Here is a 17,825-nt window from a genome sequence, read left to right as displayed (position 1 = left end):
ACAAAGTTATAATACCCTTGTGCACAAGTGCGCTCGGGTATAAAAATTTGTCGGTAGAAGTGGTTGTGTTGTTCTTCAAAATATTCTCCAGCATGATTTATATATTTCCTATATCATATGCTCAAACCAATTTGAAAGCGAGCAGCTTATCCTTGGTATACGAGAACAAATCATTAGGTGCCAAATCAGGACTGTATGGCGGATGACGCTTTAATTCGATGTTTTGAGGCTTAAAAAATAATTTCTGGGCGAAGTGAAGGAGAGCTGCTCGCCGTCTTTCTAGAGATTAATAACACTGTACGACAACTTTGAACTTTTTAAAAAATCCCATGGGTTGCAAAGTGTATCTGGTGTGTTTTGGCATTCTGATATGCTTATAAAATCCGCAAATATTTATCTAAGTATTTTTATGATCCTAAGCTTGTTGGAAATGTATTATTTAAAGAGTTCTTTGTCTAAATATGAAAAAACCAAATGTTAATTTACAATTTATCTTATACATATATAAAAATTTATTGCATTTGTGTTAGAGTTCCAAAAATATTGATTTAAAAAAGAAGTCATCTTTAATTGCTTTCCAATAAACCTAAGACTTTAAAGACAGACATGTTTACAGATGTTAAAAGCATTTGTATGTAACCTCAAAACTTCAAAGTCCAATAAAAATAATGCGACGTGAGCCAAGAAAATTGTTAAAAATTTTAAAACATCCATGTCATCAATAAAAATAAATCTCCATGAGCTAGAAAAAATAGGGCTTTATTTAAATTTAAATACCTACATAGCTATCATACCTTGGAAGGGGAAAAATAAAGTTAAATGTGTAATTAAAGCAAATTCGTTTCGGTTTTAGACTGGTTGATTTTGCACTTCCATACGTATAATCCGTTAAGTAGATTTAATTTATTAATTTAAATACTTTGGCTTTGCAGGAATCGAACAAGAATTGCAATAACACCATTTGTGATTGCAAGGGGTTAAAAGGTCGTCCAGGTGCTATTGGTACAAAAGGTTACCCTGGCATTGAGGGTCCTCCCGGCGAGGTGGGTCCGATGGGTCCTTTCGGACGTCGCGGCGAATACGGTGATCCCGGCGAGTATGGCGAACAAGGCGAAAAAGGACATCGAGTAAGCAAGACTTAAGTAAAACTTTAAATTTCGATGCAATCAATGAGTACCAATTTTGTTTTAGGGTGATATAGGAGAACTGGGCTTAGCTGGCCGACCTGGACTAGCGGTAAGTGTATATTAGCATTCTCAGAATAAGTTCAAAAAAGTATTTGTTGTCGTGTTCGTTGTTCTGCTGAAAGCAGAAAAGTCATGGAGACTAAGATCATACTTTTTTTTAGGGTCCACCTGGCGAAGACGGCCCTAAGGGCATTAGTGGCATAGACGGTTGTGACGGTAAGTCCGGTCTGCAAGGTTCTCCCGGTTTACCTGGAGATAATGGTCGGCGTGGACCAATGGGCAAACCTGGTCCAGCAGGGCCCACCGGAGATGCTGGTGAGGGTGGTATTAATTCGAAAGGTACCAAAGGTAGTCGTGGCGAACGTGGTCCTGATGGTGTAGACGGCCAATTTGGCTATATTGGAATGAAGGGTTACAAAGGTGATATCGGCTATCCTGGTATTGAAGGTTCCAAAGGTGAGCTGGGCCTGAAGGGCTATAAAGGAGAAATGGCTGAACCGGCCAACCTGCAACTTTTCGCTGAAGGTGAACTGGGTGAAAAGGGTGAACCTGGAGATGGCGAAGAGAGTGAATGGAACTTCGGCAAAGTGATAAAAGGGTATAAGGGTGATAAAGGTCCAACTGGCTGGCCGGGTACTGGCGGAGCTCCAGGTGAGCCAGGAGATGTAGGTCCAACAGGCTTGCCTGGAATTCGAGGTGACACTGGAGAATCGGGTGAGCGCGGAAAGCCGGGTAAATCTGGTGAGCCTGGTTTCCCTGGCGAGAAGGGTGTTAAAGGTGCACCGGGCTATAATGGTCTCGATGGCGAAGATGGTTTAAAGGGTGAACATGGCGATGGTGGTTTCGACGGCATTCCCGGTATACAAGGTCCAGCCGGTCCGCCTGGCATTTACGATCCTAATTTGGATATATCATTCCCGGGCCCACAGGGTCCCCAGGGTGATCTTGGGCCACCTGGTAACCCAGGTCTATCTGGCATACCTGGAAGACAAGGTCGTCCTGGGCCGATGGGTCCTTCAGGACCACCCGGCGACAGAGGCTTGGATGGTGCACCCGGTCGAAGAGGAGACACCGTTAAAGGTGACGATGGCGATTACGGCTATATGGGACCTCCTGGCCCATTGGGTCCGCCTGGAAATCCTGGGCTACCTGGCCGCCCTGGTCAAAGAGGACAACCAGGCCTGAATTTGAGGGGGCCTAAAGGCTTCGCTGGGCAGCTAGGTCAGCCGGCAGCAGACGGTTACCGCGGAGATCGTGGTGAAGTTGGATTGCCCGGAGACAAAGGTGCATCTGGAGATGGTTTGAATATCGTTGGGCCGCCTGGTTCTGATGGACCGCCTGGTATACGAGGGCAACCTGGTCTTGATGGTGTTCCCGGCTGGCCAGGTTTGGTTGGCGACAAAGGTATACGTGGTGATGATTGTGGAATATGCCCAGCTGGGCCACGTGGCTTGAAGGGTCTTCAGGGTGATGCTGGTTATCCGGGATTGAACGGTTTACGAGGTCTTGTAGGTCTAACTGGCGAAAGAGGTCCAAAAGGCTGGGCTGGCAGTCCAGGTCCGAGAGGTCGAAAAGGAATTCCAGGCCCCGCTGGCGCCAGTGGAGGTATGGGTCGTCCTGGACCTCCTGGACGCCCGGGTATCGCGCGTAGAATCAAAAACATTGCAGCACCGGAAAGGGGTGATATAGGTGATGCTGGTGAGCGCGGCGAACAAGGTGCTACTGGTGATCGCGGTTTGGATGGAAGGGCTGGCCTGTACGGTGCAAAGGGTGAAACTGGATTGCGAGGAGATTTCGGAGATATTGGCCGCCCGGGTAGAGACGGTTTACCCGGTAGACCTGGCTACGAAGGAAAACCTGGTCTTGATGCTTCGACACCAAAGTTATATTTGGTTGGTAATCCTGGAAGAGATGGTCTGATGTACGCTTATTTTTAATTTCTGTTTAGAAAATGAGTTTTATATACACATCTTATTTTCTTATAGAGGTGAACGTGGCGAGCCAGGCAGCGAGGGTCCAAAAGGTGATAAAGGTGAGCCTAATCCTGGCGAAATCTACGACAACAAAGGTGAACCTGGTGACAAGGGATATATTGGACTGCCCGGTGAAATCGGACTGAAAGGTGAAATGGGAGAAGTTGGAATTCAGGGATTTCCAGGTGACATTGGATTGCCTGGTCCAACGATCCCAGGACCTGTAGGTGCTAAAGGATGGCCTGGCTTAGCTGGTGAATATGGACAACACGGTGCTCCTGGAAACCCCGGTATAGATGGCTTACCTGGTCTAGACGGTTCGCTAGGTCCTAAAGGTCTACGTGGTGAGCCAGGGCGATATGTATTGCCCGGTGAAATGGGTCCTGATGGATATCCCGGCGTTAAGGGTGTAGAAGGTGACATCGGATTTCCTGGTGCTCCTGGACCTGCTGGCAGACCTGGTGGCAAGGGCGTTAAAGGTTCGAAAGGCGATGATGGCGCATTTGGATTGCAAGGTTTGGCAGGTGTTAAAGGTCAACGTGGTGATTACTTGGTTGGCTATCCTGGTCTTGAGGGAGCGCCGGGAAGAGACGGCAGGACCGCCCCCCACGGGCGCAAAGGTCACAAGGGTGAAATTGGTATGCCGGGGCCAGTCGGAGTACAAGGTGCCAAAGGTAGCATTGGATTCCCAGGACGACGTGGTCGTATTGGAGACCAAGGCAGGCCTGGTGAGCCAGGCCAAACAGGTAGCCCTGGATGGGTAGGAATACCCGGAGAACAAGGCGATCGCGGTGATATCGGCTATGATGGTAGAATGGGTGACATGGGACCACGAGGACCTTTTGGCTATATGGGACCAAAAGGTGAAATTGCTTTGAACAAATGATAATTTGAAATCCGTTCAACAACATACTTTTTCAATTTCCAGGTCAATCGGGAGATGTGGGTCCGATAGGTCGCGCTGGAGCACCAGGAATTCCCGGACGCAGAGGTGAATCAGGTGATCGTGGTGTTCCTGGACGTCCTGGCGCCAAAGGAAACGCAGCATATAGCGGCATTAAGGGTGAGAATGGTGAAGCAGGTCTGATGGGACCACGGGGCTATGATGGATTATCCGGCGCAAAGGGAGAACGCGGTCCGGAGGGCGATACACCCATACCATTAGATGGACTATCTGGCATAAAAGGAGAAACGGGTGTACCCGGACGATATGGCTTGGATGGGTTACCTGGTCTTAAGGGGGAGCAAGGTGATTTTGGCTTAACAGGCCTTACCGGAGAGGTAGGGGATAGAGGAGACGAGGGATTGGCTGGATATCGTGGCCGCAATGGCTTGCCCGGTAGAAAAGGTGCTATGGGCGCTATAGGGTTACCTGGCGCGGTTGGAGCGAAAGGCGATGGTGGTGAAAGTGGTTATCCCGGTTTGCCCGGTTTGGTAGGCGACCAAGGCGATGCTGGTCTTCCGGGAGACATAGGAGCACAAGGAGAGCGAGGTGATATAGGTTACCCAGGTCGACCTGGTATATTGTTACGAGGTTTCGCACAACGGGGTGACAAAGGTGAACAAGGTTTCCATGGTGAACAAGGTCCTATTGGCGAACAAGGTCCCGAGGGCTCTTCCGGATATCCAGGACTTAAAGGCGAACGAGGAGATATTGGTTTTGATGGAGCACCAGGTGTGGATGGATATCCTGGTGTAAAAGGAGAAATAGGAGACAAAGGCTATCGTGGCGCCACTGGTCCAATAGCTTCATTCATCGAGAATGGCGACGAAGGTGAGCCGGGTTATGATGGCTTCCCCGGACGACCAGGACGCGTAGGTCCCAAGGGAGCACCTGGTGAACAAGGTGAATATGGAGAAAATGGTTTAATCGGTTTGCCAGGTATTTCGATTGGCGGACCAAAAGGCCAAATTGGTGATGTCGGCTATCCTGGCCCGCCAGGACGTAATGGTTTGCCGGGCATGACAGGCCTTAAAGGAGAGCGCGGCGACTATGGTTACCAAGGTGAACGCGGTGAGCTCGGCTTCGCTATTCGCGGCAGAAATGGTGATGTTGGTGATATCGGTTTGATGGGAGAAGCCGGATATGACGGGCTAAAGGGTGAACAAGGAGAGCAAGGATTCCAAGGACGTCCGGGTCCGCTTGGCTTCAGAGGTCCACGCGGGCCACAGGGTGATGCTGGTTGGAGTGGTATCGATGGTTTTGATGGTCTTGAAGGACCCAAAGGTGAACGCGGTGTTACATATGATTTCAGTTTCGCGCGGCCCGGTGATCGCGGAGAACCTGGTCTTGATGGCTTCAAAGGCGAAATAGGCGACATTGGTGAGATCGGTGAAACTGGAAGTTTAGGTTGGCGCGGTGCAAAGGGTTACCAAGGCGATCAAGGCTTCATGGGTGCTTCGGGACCAGATGGTCCTCAAGGTGAACGAGGTATGCCCGGTCTGGAAGGTCTCGCGGGGTCGCCTGGAATACCAGGAACAAAAGGTCTAGCTGGTGCACCTGCTCCACCACCACCGCTACCGAAAAGTCGCGGATTTGTGTTTACACGTCACTCGCAATCGGTGCGCATACCCGAGTGTCCGGTGAATACGAACAAGTTATGGGAAGGCTTCTCACTGGCTGGCAATATTGGTAGCAGCATGGCCATCGGACAAGATCTGGGACAATCTGGCTCCTGCATGATGCGTTTCACCACAATGCCGTACATGTTCTGCGATGTGAACAATGTGTGCAATTACGCGCAGAACAACGACGACAGCTTGTGGCTTTCCACTGCTGAACCCATGGCGATGAACATGGCCCCGATACAATCTTTAGATCTGATGAAATTCATATCACGGTAAGTGGGCAGAACCATTCAATTATTTATTCCAGTTAACTCTGTGAAATTACAAAACTCGAACTGTTTGATATTTTTTTCCTTTTAGTTGTGTAGTCTGCGAAACGACCACTCGTATCATAGCGCTACACAGCCAAAGCATGAGCATACCAGACTGTCCGAATGGTTGGGAAGAAATGTGGACCGGTTACAGTTACTTGATGGTAGGAAAAAATGAGATTGTATAGCATACATTTCTTTAAACTTTGCATTTCTTTCGTGTAGACTACAACTGATAACACCGGCGGTATTGGTCAGAATTTGGTCTCGCCGGGTTCATGCTTAGAAGATTTCCGTGCCAACCCGGTCATCGAGTGTCATGGACATGGCCGTTGCAACTATTACGACCCACTCGCTTCCTTCTGGCTGGCTGTGATCGAGGAACACGAACAGTGGCTGCAACCGAAGCAGCAAACGCTAAAGGCTGATCAGACCAGCAAAGTGAGCCGGTAAGTACAACGGAACCGCAGATGGTCGAGGCCAAATGCATAATCTCTTTCATTCACAGTTGCACCGTTTGCCGCCGCAAGAATGACTCGTACATCCGTCGCTTGTCTTCGGTACAGGTGGAGGCTACTGAATTCCTTCGCGGTCCTGAACGCTTTGCACCAGAGCCCCGAGGCGTTCCGGTGCCAATACGGCGACCACCACAGCTGCCGCCGAGGAACACCTACTATCGCCCGAACTACTATGCCGGGAACCAGTATGGCGCCAATGGCATACGACGCCCTCGCGAAGATACATATGCGCCGTAGATTTCCCTTCAGCTTAATTTTTTTTTAATCCTTCCTCAACACAAAATAGGTAGAAGCTTAATATTTTTCATAAAAGCATACAATTTCTTAATATAAATAAATAAATAAATAAAAAAAAACCAACGCTGAGTATATGCATATGTATGTATATAAATGATCAAAATATGTATGTACCATGTAACACTTACGAATAAACTTTAGGTTATGTGAAAAAATGCCATGTGTGTGCCATTAAAAAAGAAAAAACGAAATATTTTAAAACTTTCGAATGTTTTTTTCGATACTTTTCACTTTCAAATTAACAGAAATAATTGTTAGGAAAATGATGCTCTATTTTATAACCCAAATACTGCCCAGCATGAGCTAATTTGTAGCGTTTTTAATGAAAAACAAAAGCAAAAATCATTATTTTTTATTATAGTTTAATTGCGATTAAAACCAAATGTAACTTAACTACTTTACCACATAAATATGTTAGTGTAAATAATAGCAACGAAGAAATAATCTAATGAATAAAACAAAATATTTGTGAATCGTTGAGTTTTATTTTGAGTATGATAGTTATCAAAAACGAGCAGGCATGCAGTAGTCCCCGGATAAATGAACTTGAAAAATTTTAAACCCGTTTTTCTGTTTATTTAAATTTGTTTGTGTGTTCGGATCTACAGTAAAATAAATCAGAAAAAAATCATTTTTTTTTTTTTTTTTATACCGACGTTTCGACCTTTTTTATTCTGGTCTTCTTCATGGCTTAATGACAATAAAGCAAATAAATAAACATAACTTGTTAGGTTCTCAATCAAACAAAAGTTTAAATAAATAAAAAAAATTTAAGTTTGCGAAGAAAAACGCCGAAACGTTGTCATAAAAATAAAAGAGGATTTTTCTGATTTTGTATTTGACTGTAAACCCGAACACAAACAAGTTTGTGTAAAATTTTTGGTTCGTTCCATGGTGTAATAATAACAAGGTGTTGTCAGTAACTTAACCTCACTTTTTCGGCAGGTCTATTCCGGTCACGCATTTTAAAGTAGTAGAAAAGGTACTAATTATTTATTACTTTTAATCCGTTTGTACATACTATTTCAAATTAAATGTAGGAAAATGTATAGTTACAAGCTTATAAGCCTGAATATATGTTTGTATCGTTAGCTCCACACAGCTTGGACATATATTGTAAGTTATGAAAAAGTAAAGGCCGTAAAATAAAGAAATTTCCTATAAGACTGTATATGATTTTTTAAATAGATTAAAACACATAAGTACCGATAATATAAGCGAAATCGTAATCTAACCGTGCTGCCGCTCTATTCTAGTGTATCAGTAGTCCATTTGGCTCGATATTATGACAATGCAGCAAAAGATATTTAATATAAAAAAATTGCCTTTCCATACGATTTTTGTGTACGTATTTTTCCATTGATAACCACGATATCTTTTATATTTTATATTTTGAGGACAAAAATAATACAAATCCAGCAATTTTAAATATTAATATCGTTCTGAAAACACCAAGTTCTTTAAAAATCGCTATAAAACGAAATACTAAAATGGAGTATTTTAGATACTATTTCCCAACGTATAGTAGTATAAAAATTAAGATCGGAAGCACTGAAAATAAGCATGCCGATCTTGTCAAAATTACAACAAACACGTCGCTACTGACAACACCTTGTTATTATTCCACCATGGGTTCGTTCAATCACAGAAATCCGAAATAAGTATTTATTTTTTTTTTTTTTGTGTTATTTAAATAGTATTTTTAACTTTCAAGTGAAAAATATGAGGAACAAAAACAATTCATATTTATTACTGTAAATATCGCTCATTTACTTCAATAATGTCATAACTCAAAAAATCAAAACTCGAGATAAACGACTTAAAAGTTTTCAATTACAAATGCTCCCATAATAAAAAAATTAATATGTAGGTACCTATTTTGATCTAGTGAGATACTGGTAATCGATATAGCCGTGAAATTTTTACACAACAAAGCAGAAAAGATAGCGGCATTTCTGCATACTTAGCTTAATATTTGTATTTTTTGGGTTATGACACTAGTCAAGTAAATGAGCGATATGTAAACATACTTGCAATTGCATACCTGGCTCAATTATGCGTGGAACATGTATGTACATAGGTATGTATTTTTATGCAATATTTTTTTTGACCGAGCTGCTGCTTCAAATAAGCGGAGACTACTATACTGTCAGTCGAAAAGGTTAAGGTACACTGCTTTTTAAGGAATAAATATTTGAATTGCAAATTTGACCCAATTAAGTCTATCTATGTATGTTTTATTCCGCCGAAATCATTTGTAATGTGTTTACCTTCATATACTATGTATGTACATTAGGGTGTTCCAGAATATAAGGAGTGAATTTTTTCTTAGACATTTGATATGCATTCGCACTATTTTTTCATACATTTATACATACGGTATCGGTACGGTGACCATAAATATTAATTTAAAATGCAGGACAGTTAAAAACAATATATGTATATATTTACCTTCATACATATCGAGCCCTAACCGCCAAAATAACGTAAGCGACATTTTTTCAAAATTTTCTTTTTGATGCAGAAATGTATCTAGATGCTCTAGGAATATTTCTGCATCAAAAAGAAAATTTTGAAAAAAAATGTCGCTTACGTTATTTTGGCGGTTAGGGCTCGATATGTAAATTTACGTAGTATAAAAATAACAAGAAAATATCTGCTTATTGTCACCAAAATTTCAAACTTCTTAATCAGAATTTTGATATGCAGTTTTGTAGGCCATTTAATTCTAGTATAATGAAGTGCAAGTTTCAAACTGCTATAAAATCTCGTTAATTTTTAGAAATTCTTTTTTGCAGGCTGTTTTCCCATATAAAAGAAAATTGTCGAACATACCTTTGTATTGAAAAAACGACAAAAACCTACGAGCAAAAAATTCATTTTTGTAAGTTGTCTGCAAATGTTTTTTGATGTTGGCTGTTGTCTGTCGCTTCACCTGACCATATGAAAATAAATACCAACTAATCGGCGAAAAAAGGCCGATGCCGATGCTCAATTTTTTGCCAATACTAGCCGATGCCGATGCCGATGAATCGGTCGGACTCAAGTTAGGGCTCGATATACACTGGTTATTAAAAGTGAGTGCATGGTGATTTTTGTTAAATATTTGCAATGTTTTTCAAGTCAAAATTGTTTTTTTTTTTTTTTTATAAAAATATGGTGCATTCTCCAACCAAAACCAAATAAGTCAAACTTTATACAGAATTTAGAAAAATTAAAACAAAAACTTCATTTAAATTTTTACTTTTTAGTATGAATTTTAAGAAAAATTCTAGTTAAACCAGTGCAAGTTTTAAGTGGAGGAGTTGTAAGAGGCACTTCAATACCTTTTGAACTGTAGATCGCTTACGTTGATTGGGAGATCTTTTCATGAGATATTGAAGAATAGCACCGGCAAGTAAAAAAAAACATGTCTGTCGAAAAAATCCCGAAATATCTTTGAAAAGAATATTCTCTACTGTTTTCGTGTTCATCAAACCAAAATATGCTTGAAAAAATATAGGTTACGCGTTTAGTATAAAATTTGCAGAGCAGTGTTACTGATACTTGTGATGCTGGTCTTCATTTTCTTGCCATCCACACAAAATTTAGAACGCTTTGACTTGTTGAAGCTTCAAAATCAGCCTCAACATCATGTAGTTATCAATCAGTTATCGACACTGATTATATGTTGATAAGTGAAGGGCTCCCGCCGTTTATTTTAAAATATCGAATAAAATGCGGGACCAAGGCAGGACACTTGGAAAAAATCAGTACATTTTGAGGTTTTTCTGTTTTGAAAAACTACGCAGGACAGACCTTCGAATAACAGTACGGTCCTGCAAAAAATAGGACGCATGGTCACCGTAGGTATCGGTCATATCTATAGCACGCCATTTCAAAGTTATATTGTTCGCCACTTATGTATGTTGATTTTTTTGATTTTTAAGAATTTCCAACAATTCATTCTCTAACAAAGTCCGTATAAACGCAAGTTTAAAACTTTGTAGGAAACTACAAAAAAATTCAACAAAGTTTCACTTTCTATTAATGTGCAAGTTTCAAGTGGCTAAAAATTATCGTTGAAAATTTTAGAATTGTTTTTGTCGCATCTGTTTCCCTATAACGAATAAACAGAATTTATTTGTAAATATCGATGTTCCTGTGCAATAACGGCACAATTTTAAAATTCAAAAAATAAAAACTGTTACTACTCTTAAGTGGCTCATGTCTTTAATCCTTGTCGATTCCATGTCTAATTTTCTGTACTTACTTAGCAATCCTTACTGCTCGCTTTAGTAAGGGATGAAAATGGATTAGACAAGGATTAGACAAGAGACAAGAGCCACTTAACAGTAGTAACAGTTTTTGTTTTTTGAATTTTGAATTGTGTACTCAAAAAAAAAAAAAAAAAAAATCTAACACTTCCGAGAAAAAGTCTGAAATTTGGGTTAAAATTTTTACAAAGTTTAGTTTTTACAAAGTTTTAAACTTTGGTTCATATGGGGTTTGTAAGAGAATTATTTGTATTTGTATAATTGAAAATTCTTAAGAACAAAAAATTTAACATAATGGGCAAACAATATCACTTTGAAATGGCGTCCTTTTTATATGACCGATACTGTATATATATATATGCATTTATATATATATTTATATACATAAGAATCCATCGTCCTCCGGTTTTTCTTGAATTTTACGAAAGTGCTATCATTGAATTCAAATAGCTAGTATTAACGTACCGTTCGAATACGCACGTTCGTAGCGATTCAGATTTAATGAACGCAGTTTCGTCGATTTCACAAAAAATCGGACTACGATGGATTCTGTAATAGCCACCAATAAGTTTGATTGCTGTAAGACGACGATAACCCGTGCCCACTTGAAGTTGAAGATTTCGTGTAGAACTTCCCAGTAGATAATTTTTGGAGTTAAAAGCCCTTCTGAAAGGCCTTCCTGAGAATCAAGAGGTCTTCCACGCTACATTCCATTCCTTTTTGTATGGAGTGGAGTGGAGTGGAGTGGAGTGGCAGTGGATTGCTATAAGACGGCGATAACCCGTGCCGACTTGAAGTTGAAGATTTGGTGTAAAACTTGTATGTAATGAGATTTTTACTTTCCATGCTATACTAACGATATGTATGTAAGTTTTTAGCTTTTCAGAGGCATTAAAGACAGGCAAAAGGACATTATAGTAGTTTTGTTCCCAAGAACGCTTAAAACCCAAATCAAAATGGGGACTAAACCTTCGGGAGTGTTTTCACAAAAACGAAAGAGAACAAACCTGTCAATAACGTTCTCAAAGGGAATTATATAAGAAGAAAACCCTGCGAACAATGCTTTCGGGAACATTTCTAAGAAAAAAAAAATGGGAAAAAAAGTTTAAGGAACTTTCTCTCGAAGAACAATTTGGGAACTAAAGTCTCAGGAACTTTCTGACAGAGAACAAAACGGGAACAAATCTTCTCTGAACTATTCACAAAGAATGGAAGAGAGAACACAAGTTTTCTCATAGCGTTCCAATAGTTTGAAATGTTTGTATATTAAAATTATTCAAAATAGAACTGAATGATGAAAGTCGTCGAAAGACTTAAGTCACGAACTTTTCTTGCACAGGAAATGAAAAATTGTTTCATAAATGGACAGTTCATTTTAATGATAAACGATCCGGAAGCTGAAATGATAAAATTAACAATCATGGTTCACTGAAACTGCCTAAATCGGGTAGTCTAGCAACCGTTGATGCCAAGTTCAATTAGGCCCAGACTACGCGCTGCATAACGGGATCAGACCAGAGAGAGAAGGGTGTTAGCTGAGGGGGTTTAATATGTATTTGTATGTACATTCAATATTTTGTGGTAGAGTCTGAATTATTAAGAGTTCAAACGACCTTAATTGTGCCAGAGTTAGGCGGGTTTCCCGATGCAGCCGAAGCTCTTCGACTGCAATGCCAGGTGATTGAGCTCTGATGACGGCATTGTTGAGATCCCCAAGATACTAGGATCGCCGGGATCACCTGAGTAGCGAGGTTTGCTAAAGAGCAACCCAGGCCCCCCAGTTTCGTAATGTTAGCGCAGCAGTCCTTGATCGGGAAACGCCCAGAGTCCCTGCTTTGTCGTCGCCATCACCAGCAAGTGTGCACAGAATATGAAAAGGTTGCGAAAGCTAGAAGGAACTAAAACCACCGAACTTTAATTTTAGATTCATATCTAGCTTAGAGTGAAAAGTTGTCCCAAGTCCATTTTTTCTAAAAAAAATATATTTTGGTGCAAGAAGCTAGAATAATTATGAATGCATCGTTTCCGAAAATGTGGAAACTACTTATATTAGTTCTTATCGTATGTGGTCAGTGATATGCAAGCTCGCCAGGTCCAAAATAGCCACAGAAAATGTGTTGAGGCCCAAAGAATGCAAAAGCTTTTCATCAACGTAATGGAATTTGATTCGTTTGGAGTTGGTTCAGCTTTGAATATAAATAAGCGAAATATTCTTTTGACCTTCATGCAAAATAGGTGCTTGAAAAAATAAGTTTGAATGTAAAACTAAATTAATAATAGCATGATACAAATATTTTTGTATCATGGATAATAATAAAAAAATTTTATTTTTAAAACAAGCTTTCAAATATGAACGAAATCGGTCCATAACTATTGGTTTACCAAATATCTCGACTCCTGCGCCGCTTATCACATTAATTGATCTTTCGTATTGCATTGTCATCGGGTTCTGAGCCAACTGTGGAGTTTCAAGTCTCTTTCGAGGCTGCCCACCTCTGCTCTAGGTCATCGGGGATTTGGTCAAAAATTGATTACCCCAAACGAACATACCTACATACATATCTACATACAGACCCGGCAATCCATTTTTCAGAGTATTCTGAATCGTAGAGAAATTTTAAAGAATTCGTAAGGATCTCGTCCGATTTTTTGCAGAATTTTCTAAAAAGAAATAAACTGTGCACAGAATTTTTTCTGAATTTTCTTTACTATTCGTACAGAAATTTCTTTACGAGTTCGTGTCAACCACTTCATATAATTTTCTTTGAAGATTCGTAAAAAAATCGTTAGAGAAATGAGATACTCCTAAAGATTTCGTTAAGATTTCGGAAACTTTAGTTTGCAGGGGAGCTAAAAAAAGCTTGTAATAAAGTAATAAAAAAATTGGTGTGTTCTCATTTTTAATCATTACTTATATCAAAATCCAATATGCGCAACCAAGAAGATATTTGGAGAGTTTTTCTCCTATGGTTCAGAACTACAAGAGGCTGATGCTTTGCATTTATACTTTTAAGACAGCCACTGGACTTAGCAACTTTGCACTCTAAGCTAGCGATATTTGTTTAAATATGTATATATGTAGACTTACTGATTTATTAACTACTTTTTATATTTATTTAAATGTTTATAAATCTTGTTGACACTTCAGCTTTTTTTTTAACAAAATTTCGCTTAAGACAATCACAAACAGACTGCAAGAAAAGGAAAAAACAAAACATACGTATAAAGTTAAATTACTAAATCAAGTAGTTGCTTCAGAACATTCACATATTCATACATAGTACTTAAATATCCCCCACCACCCCATATTTCACCAGCAACAGCATAAATCTATTGACTGCGCAATGTGTGTAGCGCCATGTTTCAATCGAACTTCTCAACACACATATGTAGATATAAGACTATTAAACATACACAAAATTGTTCTTGGACAACGCAGAAATTCCTATAGTTTGGCTAATTTTGTATGTGGCGCAAGTGTCCATCTTAATTATTATTTAACAAAGTCTGGATTCTCTTGAATAGTTTCTGTGAATTGCAGTTGGTTGTCGATTATCTGAAAGAGTTCCTGAGGCGCTGGTATGCGCCCAGTTTGCAATTTTGACCACACCGGCACATCGTTAAGTGTTATTTCAAAAGCGCCAGAAGCGACGAGCTGCAAGTAAGATATTTCAGTTCATTTAAACTCATCTATATAAAATACATATTTCCCCTAAAAACTTGTCTTGGAATCGTCCTCGGGAGTTGGGTTTCCCCAATTTTTAATAGATTCATCATTCCTGATGCCGTTATGTATATACTTGTAACATTATTTTTAAAATAGTACCCACTTTGTACGCATAGTTGTGCTTTCATAAAAAACTAAACATGGACATGATTTGAAAAGTAAGGACGGCTCCAAGGCTAGACAAAATTACTGATATAACTTCGTCTTATCAAAAAATGATTCGGTAACCGATAACACCCATATTGCCATATTACTTTTGTACAAACTTACCTGTCCTTCAAGCATGTTTCCCACGAAGAATACCATCATACAAGCGTACAATTTATTTTCCAACAAATGTCGCCACCAACCAGGTGTCTGCTGGCCAATTGTTCCAAATATATCAAACGACGAGACAATAACTACAATGAACAGTATCTTAGCAGCAAAAACAATGCGTGACAGATACATATTGAAGCCGGGTGGATCATAGTTGGCACCGTTGACAGTAATCTGCGGATACCTTTCGGATAGTATGTTCACATAATCCTCGAAAGCCTTACGGTAGCCGCACGAGTAACTAATTGAAAAAATAAGTATTTTTCTTTTCTAATATTAATCTAAATAAAGAACTAATATTGCATGAGGTTAAAGAATTAACCTTTATTACCAATATAAAAATGTCATGGTAGGCCCACCAACATTTTGCCCAAATTTCGTTGCGGGTATCTCCTTTTCGGCTGCATCTACCCCAGAATTGATATTACCAACCAATATGAAGCAAATTAACAAGCAAAAGGCAAATGTTAAATATTTATTGCCAATAAACGCCATTATACCACGAAATCTGTATTTTCCACTTAAATTAATTTCGCACCTTTGTGTCTTAATTCAGGTGAATGAAATTGCCTCAGAAGTTTGCACAGGGTTGCAGCTGTTTTTACTTAAGGACTACCGTGCTGCAATAGTATGAAAATGGTAAGCCATATTCAGCCTTATTCCGACTACAAACAAGGCAACCGTGAAGCAACGTGTTGAGGCAACCTGTTTATCCTGTTCAATAAACACAGGGCAACCGTAGAGGCAACCATTGCGGAAACCTCAGTAGTGTGAGATATGTTATAAAATAAACATACGGAAAAAATTTGGTTTTCTTTAAAAACATATTTTCATCTTACCTCGTCAATTGTGTTCATTTGCTTTTATGTGTTCGTAGCAAAAGCGACTACCTGGCAACCTGTAAGGGTTGTGCATATTTTTGTATCGTAAAAACGAAAGTCTGAAACGTTTCAACGATGGGTTTTCACCGCGGTTATTTAACATTTCAAATGTTGTTGTGCTGTGGTGACTGTGTGAGGCTGCTCAGGTGGACTGAGGTTAGCCGTGGAGGCTGCTCTGTTTGAGCAGCAGGGGGCGACGTACGACATGGTCCACTGCCGATGTGTCCGTAGTCCTGAGTAGACTCTAAGGCGACTCCACCCCTCGCAGGCATTACACTTGACTGAGGTGGAGTTGTGGTGTGGTCGTCTCTGGCATACACAGCAGGTGTAGATTTCTGGCCCTGGGTTTGACTCGATGCCAGCCCTGAGTAGAAGAATACGTAGCAATGTAGCCCTATGGACGAGCAACTTCTGAGATACTTCGCCGACCTAAAGGGGGTTAGATCGCCGAAACAACAGCCCTTGGTCGGGTAAAACCCGAGTCATTCCGGTACGTAGAACCGGCTGTCGTTGGGACGACAATAGCCCAACTCCGCTCTGGCTACTGCAGCAGGTTAAACTCCTACCTGAGTAGATTGAATGAGGATGTGCCAAATGAGTGTCCGGCATGCGGAGAGACCCCACATGACTCGAAACATCTCTTCGCATGCCCGGAAAACCAGACAACCCTAAGGGCTTTGTCCTTGTGGACCGACCCGATAGAAGCTGCATGCTTCCTAGGGCTGCCGTTAGTGGAACTTGACGACGACGACTGAGATATCAACCGATCTGGGCGGGGTTGTTGTAGCTACTTTACAGAGGGGTGTGCAGGAAAAATGTTGTCAACAGTATCGTCATGAACCAAAAATACAAGATCACGTAAGAACGCGACGTTGTATTTGTAACTGGTTTTGAGAAAAAAGTTTGCGAAAGCGGGTTCGTCAGCTGAGCGTTTGGTTACATCACAAGCACCACTATTTTACACTTTTATTCAAGTAAAGAAGAGTTAATTCAACATGACAACACATTTTAAAGCATTTTGTTGCATCATTTTACCTAAATTGTGCGTTTAAAGTAGCTGACAATAATTTTGGCTAATTTTGGTTTTCGTTGATTTCTTTGCTTTGTTTACTTTTCGCTCGTTTTCCAGTGAAACAAGATGGCGTAGAACCCGCTAAAAAATCGACTTTTTTCACTCTCTTGTTCTTACGTGATCTTGTGTCTTTCGTTCATGCAGTATCGTGCAGAAAAGATGTTAAAATCTAAAGGAATACATATAAATTATACTTTTCTAATCTAAAAGGTAAAAATTGCGCCAAAATTGAAAAAAAAAAACAAGAAAAGGAGGGAAAAATTACATTTCTTATAAAATTTTCTCTGACATCATGAAAAGTCGAACTTGGTGGTTTTAAGCAAAGCTTAAATTTTTAAAAGTTAAAAATCCTGTAAAAAAGTGCAAAGCGCGTGGATGCAACAATACGAATGCATCATTCCGTATGTATTGTTTTCCTCAGGAGTGGGAAATGGCAAGAAAGTGGAGGGAGAACCTCAACATCTTGCCAACAGATAACTTGCCGGCGCCGTCCAAATGTTTTGTAATATACATTCATTTTGAAAGAGACGCAATGGGGTCAAAAATGTTAAAAAGGACTGTCATTCCAACGTTGAATTTGGGTGAGATTTTGGAGAAGTTTTCCATCAAAAAATAGCCCTTGAGAAAAGGTGATCCTCGCAAAAATATGTACTGTGGTCAGCGTACGAGGGACTTGCGACTTACGGGGGCTACTTTTGTATGCAAAAATTACATCGA

General features: G+C 40.4%; 2 protein-coding genes across 2 annotated transcripts; one reads left to right on the top strand and one right to left on the bottom strand.

The window, feature by feature from the left end:
* The first annotated feature begins 933 nt into the window (after positions 1-933).
* LOC118753483 (collagen alpha-3(IV) chain-like) lies at positions 934-7,327 on the top strand. The gene is made up of 8 exons (XM_036488366.1): positions 934-1,127; positions 1,192-1,236; positions 1,349-3,108; positions 3,173-4,023; positions 4,089-6,000; positions 6,089-6,203; positions 6,265-6,488; positions 6,548-7,327. Exons 1-8 carry the CDS (start codon positions 1,053-1,055, stop codon positions 6,792-6,794), a joined length of 5,229 nt encoding a protein of 1,742 aa, XP_036344259.1. The 5' UTR covers positions 934-1,052; the 3' UTR covers positions 6,795-7,327.
* Positions 7,328-14,201: 6,874 nt separating this feature from the next.
* LOC118753482 (thioredoxin reductase-like selenoprotein T homolog CG3887) lies at positions 14,202-15,743 on the bottom strand. The gene is made up of 3 exons (XM_036488364.1): positions 15,487-15,743; positions 15,108-15,396; positions 14,202-14,765 (listed from the first exon to the last, which is right to left on the bottom strand). The coding sequence occupies exons 1-3, from the start codon at positions 15,648-15,650 to the stop codon at positions 14,604-14,606; spliced, it is 615 nt and encodes a 204-aa protein (XP_036344257.1). The 5' UTR covers positions 15,651-15,743; the 3' UTR covers positions 14,202-14,603.
* Positions 15,744-17,825: the final 2,082 nt, after the last annotated feature.

This window comes from Rhagoletis pomonella, unplaced genomic scaffold, assembly GCF_013731165.1.
Source record: "Rhagoletis pomonella isolate Grant_MI unplaced genomic scaffold, Rhpom_1.0 Rhpom_scaffold_02521, whole genome shotgun sequence".
Lineage (NCBI taxonomy): Eukaryota > Metazoa > Arthropoda > Insecta > Diptera > Tephritidae > Rhagoletis > Rhagoletis pomonella.
Note: the sequence above shows the minus strand (reverse complement) of the source record. Positions and strands in the feature narration are given on the sequence as shown.

What these genes read in the sequence shown, in the direction of transcription:
- LOC118753483 (XM_036488366.1), top strand. Translation starts at nt 1,053, where the DNA reads ATGGGTCCTTTCGGACGTCGCGGCGAATACGGTGATCCCGGCGAGTAT. An exon ending in AAGGCGAAAAAGGACATCGA is followed by an intron (nt 1,128 to 1,191) that starts GTAAGCAAGACT and finishes ATTTTGTTTTAG; the next exon opens with GGTGATATAGGAGAACTGGG. An exon ending in CCGGTTACAGTTACTTGATG is followed by an intron (nt 6,204 to 6,264) that starts GTAGGAAAAAAT and finishes TCTTTCGTGTAG; the next exon opens with ACTACAACTGATAACACCGG.
- LOC118753482 (XM_036488364.1), bottom strand. Translation starts at nt 15,650, where the DNA reads ATGGCGTTTATTGGCAATAAATATTTAACATTTGCCTTTTGCTTGTTA. An exon ending in ACCATGACATTTTTATATTG is followed by an intron (nt 15,397 to 15,486) that starts GTAATAAAGGTT and finishes TTTTTCAATTAG; the next exon opens with TTACTCGTGCGGCTACCGTA. An exon ending in GAAACATGCTTGAAGGACAG is followed by an intron (nt 14,766 to 15,107) that starts GTAAGTTTGTAC and finishes TCTTACTTGCAG; the next exon opens with CTCGTCGCTTCTGGCGCTTT.